Source organism: Lipophrys pholis (genome assembly GCF_963383615.2).
Source record: "Lipophrys pholis genome assembly, chromosome: 4".
Taxonomy (NCBI): domain Eukaryota; kingdom Metazoa; phylum Chordata; class Actinopteri; order Blenniiformes; family Blenniidae; genus Lipophrys; species Lipophrys pholis.
In genome coordinates, this window is record NC_137637.1 from 23,038,954 (window position 1) to 23,049,688 (window position 10,735).

At 40.7% G+C, this 10,735-nt stretch overlaps 1 protein-coding gene and 1 pseudogene across 3 annotated transcripts; both read left to right on the forward strand.

The window, feature by feature from the left end:
* The first annotated feature begins 45 nt into the window (after positions 1-45).
* On the forward strand, positions 46-1,882 carry LOC308108303 (transmembrane protein 82-like; annotated as a pseudogene). The gene is made up of 4 exons: positions 46-134; positions 231-391; positions 958-1,357; positions 1,647-1,882. The product of its transcript is annotated as a transmembrane protein 82-like (transcript).
* Positions 1,883-3,721: 1,839 nt separating this feature from the next.
* On the forward strand, positions 3,722-9,413 carry fblim1 (filamin binding LIM protein 1). 2 transcript variants are annotated; one of them, XM_080460893.1, is made up of 9 exons: positions 3,722-3,935; positions 4,089-4,352; positions 4,712-5,085; positions 5,809-5,939; positions 6,691-6,784; positions 6,858-7,027; positions 7,701-7,879; positions 8,141-8,261; positions 8,360-9,413. In XM_080460893.1, the coding sequence occupies exons 3-9, from the start codon at positions 4,737-4,739 to the stop codon at positions 8,468-8,470; spliced, it is 1,155 nt and encodes a 384-aa protein (XP_080317019.1). In that variant the 5' UTR covers positions 3,722-3,935; positions 4,089-4,352; positions 4,712-4,736; the 3' UTR covers positions 8,471-9,413. The 2 variants fall into 2 exon arrangements, with proteins under 2 accessions (XP_080317019.1, XP_080317018.1); XM_080460892.1 differs by lacking the exon at positions 4,089-4,352 and having other exon boundaries at positions 3,830-3,935.
* The last annotated feature ends 1,322 nt before the right edge of the window (positions 9,414-10,735 follow it).

Sequence of the window (10,735 nt, forward strand, 5' to 3'; positions counted from 1 at the left end):
TCACTTTAATATAATTCAATTGTATTTTGATGTTCTGATGTTTTGATGTTTGATGTTTTTTTTTTTGTGGGTGCATGCGGAATATCAGGGCTGTGCAGTCTGATGAGCGTTTATAACTTTACTGAAACGTGCAGGTGACTTTCAATTTTAACAAAAGATGAATAGATTTGTGATTTTCAGGAGCGCTGAAGTTATTTTCCCCATTTCTTTCTATTTATTTATTCCCAAAGTAAAAATGAGAGTAAACAGAGGTTGTCCTCGTCGGCTGGTCTTCAGAGAGGCTCCTGGAGATCGACTTTCATTTCTTGTCCCTGACAGTGCTCCTGTCTTTGGTGGGCTCGAGGGTTTCCTCTTTGATCATACTGGCATTTTCATTTGGAGATGAGATAATGTTTTTTTGGTTTATTGATTCAGTTAAGTTGTACATTTTAGGATTTCAGGCCTGTTGTAATGGCTGCAGTGGTGAAACAACTGGTGTTTAACGAGGATGGTGACTCTTGGTGAATTTCTCTGTGCTCACCATGTGATGGATTGGTGACCCGTATATTGTCTCTTTGAAAAAGTTGGTTATAGACTATAATAGACCTTTTTTTTTTAATATTTTAATGAAATACAGGAACATAAAACATTGCTTGTTCATTTATGTTGAGCTCTGGTTGAGTCTTCATTCATCCATATGCTGGTAAATTACTCCTATGAAAAAACTTGGCAATTTCCTTTTAGATACAAACTGCAAATTAAACTCACATAATGTAAATTTACGAATTTATTTCAAAACAGATTTATTTTAAAGTGTCGGGTTGAAGAAAAAGGTGTCAACAAAATGAATACTCAAAGCAGAGATACCGGGAAACATAAAAACAGTCCTCTCTGTAGTGTTGCTTGTTTTTATGTGTTTATACAACATTGTGCTGGTACTGTGCTGACACGTTTGCATATCTGTTCTCAGGATTGAAGCAACAGAGGCCTGGACCTTCTCCTCATCCAGAGGCTATTTTCTCTGGGCTGCAGCGTCATGTGTACTCTGGCTTTCCTCCATCAGGGGGCTCCACACAGCTCCTCCAGCTTGTTTCTGGCTGCTGCTCTCAGCTGGGTACTGGCAGGCCTCTGCCTCAGACTGTGGAGCCATGCTGCCAGCCTCTACCCACTGCACTGCACAGAGTGGTATTGTGGGAAGTGCATCACCCTGCAGACCTCGGGACACACCATACTGGGCTCGCAGCGAAGAGCGGTTATCGTGGCTTTTGCTTTTGCAGCTGCGGCTGCCACCTCGACCGTTTATGACCACTTCTGGATGCTCTGAACTTCTGGATTCCGCTGACACTCTGTTAGTCCATGCTTGTTTTCAATATTCAAGGTGAGGGTCAGGGCAGTGGTGCACGGGAGATAGTTCTCAGACTGTCCGAAGTAATCCCTTGAGAGGAAACCAGTTTGGTTAGATGAATAGTAAAAGAGACAGCTTATGGCACAGCAGACAGCATAATGAAAGATGTCCTGGTGGTGATACTAACACACAAACAAAAAGCAGACCAAAATTGCTGGTAATAAAACTGAAATGAAATACGTCTAACCTCATAATTCTGAAAACAAGCAAGCACACGACTTCTTGGTATTATTGTAGCTGTGTCTTTATGTTCCTGTTTCAGAGAATCAGCGTCGGCAGCCTGGTGCTGAGGCCCTCTTACACACAGTTGTGGTGCGACTTGGAGGCTTGCTGGTGCTCATGCTGACTGTGGGCAACTGGTCCGACGTCCTCCACGTCCTCGTCACTTTCCTGGGAGAAGGGGTCTGCATGCTGCCCTCGCAGGACCTGCTACAAAAAGTACTGAAGGTGCCGACAAATCTGCTCTTTCTCCTGAAGACTATAGGTGCTCCTCCGTAATTGTTACTTTTCCCTTGTTCTGTATTCAATATGAATTCATCCTTGTGTCACGGATTCGTTTCAGGAAGATGAAGAAACCAGGTGGAGAAAACATGAGAGCTTCCGTCACAGAAGAAGATTGACAAAAACAGTTAATTAACAAACTACATCAAATGTCACAGACAACCACGGAGGTCAATAAAAATATTATTGTGGAAAGTTTTCATTTTACTATCTGTCTACCTTGCCACTGAAACTTGTCTTCTCTGTTTTAACACAATTTTCCCCAACCATTTTGTTCAATGAGTTCAGATTTCATCTTAGAAAGTAGAATCTTGATAATCCCCTTCTAGTCTCTCACTGACGTGCTGGTGCAAAATTATGTGAAGGTAATGGTAAAAACTGTCTTCGGTGTGGTCAGGGATCAAGAGGATTTTACTACAACCACTCACTCGTCCGAGAAGCTTTTGGTAAGTTTTGATCTTCCGACAGAACCATAAGGGCCAGTGATGAAGGAATGATTCTTCCCATCGGGTCTCAGGGAGCTGGAGCCAGTCCTAACCCCAGGGTGAAAGGTTGAGCACACCAATAAACAAGTAACCTACCTTGCTGTGTCTCACCCTAAATGAACATTTTTGGTTGAAAACCGGACTTCTTAATGTTTTTCACATTTACAAAGATAACTATTGTTGTGCTTTTCTTAACATTGGATAAGTCTTTAAATATGGTCTATTTTAATTGGCCTCTAGTACACATCTAATGAATTAAATACTAGAAATGCGAGTTAGTAATGTCTTTAAATTATAGTTTTACTTTACAGTCCTGCTGTGAAAAAGCCTCCCCCTGTTCCTTAGAATTTCCTGCTGTCTCAAAGTTACAATCGTCTTTTACACATTTTTCAAAGCAAACCAGAGTGTTTTCTGTGTTGACATCAGTCCAGTGCCATTTTTGAGGAATACTGAGCGAAACAGACGGCTTGGCCTTTCTCTCTCAATAGTCACCATTTGACTCCTGCAGCTACAAAGTAAAATCATTCATCAGCTACAGCTGTGTTTGTGAACATGAAGTTGTTTTTCTTGTCGCTTCCTTCTTTGCCTTCTCCTTCCATTGTTGTCCTGCTGTCAGGAGCAGCGAGGAGGTTCAGAGAGTTTTATAAGGACTGTGGCTATGGGGGGGGGGGGGGGGGGTGGAGTCAGGAGATCTGTGGATTGTGTCATCAGTAGGCATGCTCCCTCCTGCAGCCCTGACATCACTACAGCATTCCTTTCCAGAGAGGTGGAACAACAGAGACCCCCATCACCGTCCTCATCGCCAACCCGTTAACCCTCTCCACACCGTCCTACCTCGTGCCTCTCTCATGCCGACCCACATTCACCAGGAAAGTTCATTTCCACGTCTGCTTGCTTGTTACCATTCACCGTTTTTTAGACTTTCAGGAGAGGAGGGAACCTCACAAGCTTTGGCTCCAGGAACTAACCCAAATATTTGCTGATCAGCAGACCTGATATCACAGCGACTCACTGATGTAGAGAGCTGCAAACATAACAAAGCCACTTTTTCATGGCTCCCACAGACATCACTCACTCAGTATCCCCCCTCTCCTAATATACTAACATCTCAGTTTGCACAATGCCTCGATTCATTGCACTGTAATGCCGCTTCACTGATGAAATCCACCTCATGTAACCAGACAGTTGGGCTCTGCTTTGGACGTCTGTGGGGCCCGATGGAAGCAAAGCCATGAGACACTGATAGTGAGTCAAGGCTAAAGTAATATAATGTTGTGGGGGAAGGGAAAAGGGAAAGAGGGAGAAGAAAAAAGGAGGCAGACTCAATGAGGGAGGTAGGGAAAATAAAGCTGACAGAACAATAAGGCAGAGCTGCACAGGAGAGAGAAAGAGGACAATTTGAGATAAAGAGCTGCCGGAGAAGGCATGCAGGTATAGTCACATCCTGCTGGCATGCCAAGAGATAAAAGCAGGCAGCTGTGTGTGTTTCTGCTTGTCTCTTTCAGGGTGAAAACCCTTAGGACGGCTACTTCATGACACTGTATTGTATAATTCATCTGCAATGTGTAAGTGTGTGCTTTTGATAGGACTGAACAACTGTTGCATAACCAAGTATGGCTGTGTGTCTACGTGCATGCACGCAAGTGTGTGTCTGCCTGCCAAGTTTTCATAGTAAATGAATGTGTCATGCTTTTTTACTGCACTTTGCCCGAGATTAGCTGTTCACCTTTTACGGCTGAGAGGGAGTCGGTATTGTCATTCAACCAGAGAAGGAGGAGGGGTCGATGGACGAGAAACTCGGGGAGGGAGGTGCACAAGGAAAAGGAGTGGCCTTCTGCAGATAGCTGCCCTCTCTATCGGAGTTAAGTCTTCTCTCAGAGGCAGCTTATAGGAGGGAAAATAAGCCAGCAGTTTGGATATACATACCATTGAAGGAGATAAGAAAAGGAAGCGAGTTGCCTTCAAACCACATCTTTTTGTAGGTAAGTAATGTCAACTCACAGTCTTTGTGAGAGGGTTTAAAGGAAGGGGATAATTCATATGTGTGCTTCCTGTCCCCAAAACCATTCATTATGGGTAATGAATCCTGTGAGTGTGTGAATATACTTCTTCAAAGTGAGAGTGAAAGCTCCCACAAAGCTGACTGGAGGCAATTTGTTAATACTACAGGGATTATATGCTTGCGCCTGATACCCTACTGTTGCTCAGTAAGTTAAAGTGATGTGTTGGATGTGTGATGTGTTTTTGTTTCACTTTTAAGTCTCATGAGTACAAATTCAAAACTAGTGCTGAAAGTAGTCACAAGTGTATGTTAACAGCTGTCATATTTTCCTCCTGTCAGGTTGTAGTGAGGGTTTTCAGTATTTATGGCATCAGCAGCTCCACCAAAGAGGATGGTATCCTCCGTCTTCATCACACTGGCTTCACCTCACCAAGCCACCGTGACACACCAGCAACCTGCGCTTCAGGCTCAAAGCACCTTGGCTCGAGACAAGCAACACCCTGCAGTAAGAGTCAGCCCAGGTGACGGCACGCCTGCCTTCAGACATCAGAAGGAAGGGCACACAGACTCAGAAGTTCACAGCAAAGTAAACAGCAGAGATCGGACTCATGCAGCTGCACTGACCCAAGCTTCAGAACCAAAACTTGCCAAATCCGTGGCTGGAAAATCACCACTGCAAAAAGAGGATTATAAAGACCAGAGAAGGGCTCCAGGTAAGCTTGATTTAAAGAAAAAATACATCTCAAAAAAAGAAGATGAGATGTGCAGTTAATGCAGCAGCTCTACTTTGCACAAAATATATGAAGAAAAAAAAAAAAAAAAAAGAATTAAAGAATGATACATATGAAGTATTATGGTGTAATGGACATCATGTTTATCTAGATTGTGATCATTAAAATTCGGCTGCATATGAAAATGTCCAGCAAGGCTTGAATTACTTTAACCCCCTCTATACAAGAGGTGTGTCCGGACATTTCTTGTTAAACCTTTTACAAATGAAATGTTACTACTATATTGAGTATTTTCATTTCCGCATCCTCATCTGACCGTATTACAGCGGTTTAAAACTGGAAAAACAAAAGACAAACGTTTCATTAGGGTCTAGAAATGGTACAAGATAAATTGTAGTAGTTTGAATCAATTTTGGTTGGAGTTGAAAATGACGAATAAACTCATAAAAAGTACCTGGAGATTTGGATTAGAAAGAAATTAGCTTGCCGTGGATTACTCATATTTGTTTAGAGTTAAAGCAACTTATGCCTTCATTTTCTATCGGCATTAAAAGATGAGATCTTCTACATTGATTTGAATCATTGTATGGCACATTAATGTCCTCTGGTGTGACTCCATGTATATAAAAAAAAACATTTGTATGATTTTTTTTTATATTTCTGAAGTGACTTTCTGAGTGGCTGATGTTTCTTCTTCCTCATCAGAGTTATTTCCTCCTCCTCCTCCTCCTGATGCCCAGACTTCAACATTGAGTCATGAAGTATCGGCACTTACACCCCTTCATCCTGCAAAAACTCCTTTTTCCCACCTTGTGACCCCAGGCCAGACGTCCATGGTATTGACACTTCTATTGCTGCGACGCCTTAAAATTTCACAATCATATCACTAATTCAATTATTTTTTACACAATTCATGTTTTTCTTAATGAATGAACTTCCCTGTCACAATTTTCAAATTTACTAAAAGGACCTTCATGAAATGTGTGCAAACATTGCTGCTCCAAATATCTTCTTCTCCATCTAAAAGCATAATTTCAGTGATGAATTGATAATGCATGGGCTAAAATTGAGTTATTTGTTATTTAGTTATGTGTGTTTGTTGTTATTCCTTTTTATTGTGCATGTATACACTATATCCTACATTTAATTTTCTGGAATGTTTGTTGTGAGAGAATTTTGTCATGTTTTTACAGCTTCAAGATAATTCATTCCCCTGTACATTGTACTGTATATTTGAGCCAGTAGTGTATTTATGATAATTGGGAGTGGTATATGTTTTATTGTCAAAAGAAGCTCATGCAAGTCTCCAGCAAATGTAAGTATAGATAGGTAATTCCATCTCCAAATTGTTTTAAAGGTTGAAAGATGTCTGTGTGTTAGATATATTTTAATTTGATCAACTGATATGAACGGTAAATAGCTTCATATCATCATTCAGCTGGAATTTTAAACCAAACCATAAAACTGCAACTGCATTGTGTTCAGAAAGGAGCGTTTCTTGTGAGTTGTTTGACCACACCCAATAATGAACTTGTATATTTTCCCACAATAAAGTGCGATTTTTATTATTTCCGTTTAAAATTCCAGGTGGAAACAAGCACACAATCTAGTGGGTTAAACCAGGATAAACCATCTCATGGGATACACAAAAGCAGCCAAGATACCTGCACAGAGATCAAAGGTACCATGATCTTTTATTCAGACACAAATTGTTAACGCCACGCTTTGACAGCTGAAGTTTGTGTATATTGCAGATGTGTGTGGCTTCTGTCGGAAGCCTGTGGCTCTTTCTCAACCTGTGATAGAGGCATTGAACAGGACGTACCATGAAGGCTGCTTCCAGTGTCGGTCTTGTCACATCCCCCTGGCTGGCAAACAGTACTACAACAAGGCAGGGATCCCTCTCTGTGAAGAATGCTACCAGGTAGATCCAACTCCACATGACCCAGTAATAGTTAAACTAGCCACATTTATAATAGCTACTGATGCTTTCTTTTTCTTTTTTTGTTTTGTCTGTACAAGTTGATAAACATTCAAGAGACTTGAAATTGATGGTCTTACATTCGTGTCTCTGTGATTAGTAAGTAAGTAAACAGACGCGACAACAGGGACATACGAAAGCAGAATTTGGTGCATTAGTAAAGATGCAAAGGATATAATCATCCCTCCATTCATCTTCAATACCGCTTCATCCAACTCAGGGTGCTGGAGCCAATCCCAGCCACCAGTGGGTGGAGGCAGGGTGCATCCTGGACAGAGTACCGGTCCATCACAGGAAAAGCATCAAACTATGTCTTTACTTAAAATGTTGTTTTCCCCCCTACCGTTTCAAATGCATTCTTACTAGTTCAGCAGAGAGACCCCGATTTAAAAGTGTGGAAACTTGTTTGAGAGTTAACATCATAACAGCATGTTGCGTTGTACAGTATGTTACTGTGGAATGCTGCAACTTGATGGGATTCTGAGTTGACTGCGATGAGTTCCACTTATACATCAGGATTATTCAAATGAAAATGTCTCTTATTTGAATAAAAACAGTAAAAAAAAAAAGAGTCTCCCTACTTAAAACCCCCCCATTGTCTGGGTTTCTGTTTCAGGCCAGTTTGGAGCTCTGTTGGGCATGTGGCGAGGTCATCACAGATCACGTGATCCGCGCACTTGAACGAGCATACCATGCTCTATGTTTCACCTGCACAACATGTAAAAAGCAGATTGGAGAACAAGCGTTTGCTCAAGGAGAAGTTGGAGAGGTTTACTGCCTTCGGGACTATTACAGGTATGATACACAAAAACAATGAGAAAAAAATACATATCCACATTTCACATAATAGAGCTATTGCAGTTGATGTAGAAACTACTGTATTCTTCCACGTATAGGATCTGATTAATTTCTTTTCACACTGATTTTACTAGTCATTTCAGTGGGGTTTTTCTTTCTGAAGAACTTTGATTTCTTTTTCTGCATTTTCACGCGAGGATAAACAAGGAAGTTAAAAAGAATGATGTGCTTTCTTTCCCTAAAACATTGTCAACGAAGGAAATATGCACCAAAGTGCAGCGCCTGTGACAGATTAATTATTCCAAAAGAAGATGGTACCGACAGTTACACCGTTGAATGTCTGGGACAATCCTTCCATGAGAACTGCTACAGATGTGAGGTAGGCAAACATCATCAAAAAAGATCACTGACAAGTAAACAAATACAAACACAAAGATTTTTATTGACCAGTCAGTACGTGTTTCTTTTTGCCTGCAGGTCTGCGGCATCCAGCTTTCTCCTGAACCCAATGAGCGTGGCTGCTATCCCTTAGATGGAAAAATGCTTTGCAAACCCTGCCACCTCCACCTCGCTTCTAGCCAGCTCTAACATTGACCTTCCAGCTCAGCGCAAACAAAGGGATGGCTGAAACGAGCATCCAGGTTCCGGGATGCAGGAGACTGCGTGTACATTACAGCCTGGCGAAGGAAATATCATCTCCTGTAGAGCATTGCCTTAAGCATGGCTTTTATTTTATTTACAGTGCTTTATGAGTATTTTCATATTTTTTTTATACTTGTCAATTTTGCACTTAAAAAATGTCACAAAGCACCAATCGTGTTTATGCGACTGACTTTATGAAAACGGAGGGCCAATATTAATGGACTTTTTGTAATCTCAATCAGTAAGTGGCCTTTTCAATCACACCAGTCTTCTAGATAGTAAAAAAAAAAAGAAGAAACCAAAAAGTTAACTGGTATACTTTATCAGGCTGAATAGTGGCGTAGTGTGTAGCCCTCATAGCAAGAAGGTCATGGGTTCAAATCTGGCCTGGGCCTTACCGGGTGCAACGTGACTCTGATTTCCTCCAACAGCACAAAACAATAATGTGAGCTTAATTGAATGTCTGTGTGATTTTGTGTCGGTCTATATTTGCCCGTTGATGGTCTGTCTGGAGCGTACCTTTCCTTTATCCATAGCCGGCTGGGATAGGCTCCAGCGTATTGTGACCCTGAACTGAACACAACAAACATGGATGAACAGACAGACTGCAACATTCAAAACAAAAAGCACTTTGCACATCCTCCACAAAGAAAAAGTACAACACAGAGTTCACAGCTGTGTACGACAAACCACTGGTCATTTAAAACAGAAATAATGTAAAGTTCTGCTTTAATACCTTGATCACTATTCTCATTGATTAGACTCAATATTAAAGTCTCATATACGTAAAGCCACAGCTTATGTAATAAATTATATGTCTATCTCAAGAGCACTTCATGTGGTATTGTATATCTTCTGTACCAATTAACACGTAATAAATAATTTTCTCAAAAAGAAAATGTGTCATTTTATATTTCTATTCATCACATCAGACACAGGCAGGAGCCAGGTTGCATCAGTAACTCCTCCAAGTCTTCTCTGCTCTGTAGCCTCTGTGTTTAGCAATTAATGTTTTTGTTCTTTTTCTGATAACCTATTTTATTTTCAAGATGTAAAAAAGACTAATAAAAGTCCAAGACAATCTACATTAAATGAACCTACCAGTCAAATAAAATTTCAATTTTCTTTTACAAGTATTCAGAATGTAATGCAACACAGTCGCACAAAGCTCAATCTTGTTTTATTTCCAGTTCACAATTATAATTTTTCTGGTGACCTGTACAAATGACTCATGTAGATATAAATAGGACTCTCAGTCAGTGGTTACTGTTTTTGATCACATCTAGGATGGGACTCGTGGTGGTCTAGTTATCTTCGGATCCATTCTGGTGTCGAAGGCTTTTCCGTGAGGAATTTGCATGATCTCCCTGTGAGTGGGTGATTGACTGGTTTTCTTTTCTTCACACGATCGAATTACATGGTTGTTTGGTAACTTTCAAATTGCATGTGTATGCGGTTGCCTATTTCCCTGAGCTTGTCTCGTGATGGCCTGGCAATGGACTGGTAGAGAAGATGGATGATGGACATCTAGGATAGTAAAGAAAATTACTAACTGCCTCTCAAATTTGTTATAAATACGACTGGATTGGTTTATATGGCCACTTCACGACAAAAAGCAATAAAATAACGAGAGACTGAATCTAAAGGATGTTTGTTTGACTGTTGGTTATTATTGTAGTATTATGCATGAGTTTAGTTATGTTGATTTGATGGTAGTGGTGCGCCCCCTACTGGCGTCAGAACTTGAGTTACTGCTGTGACAAACGGGGCAAGTAGTTGCTGTGTGGCAGACAGATTTCGCAGTGGTTAGATATGTGTGTTCTTGCATAATTGACCACATGCGCAAACAAATTAGTTACCCAAAATGCAACCTGCCTGTAATACCCCGGAGACCCCAAATAAAGAAGTGACCCCAGAACCCTGAGTGACACCCAGAGCAGACCAGTGTCATTCTCAGTGGTTCCTCACCTACAGCATATAAATCTATGTGTTATTGTTGTTTTCATGGTCTTTCTTTTTCTTTTATTTTCAGGACAAATATGCTCTATTTGTGTTTCAATTCATATCTCTCAAAATAATATAAATAATCTTAGTCTACAGCAAGAACAGTTACTTCTACATTGACAAACGATAGGGTCTCACTTAAGCTATAAAAATGTGACTACAATCTTTTTTTTTTTCTGTATTTCGCTTATTAAGGCACGAAGATTT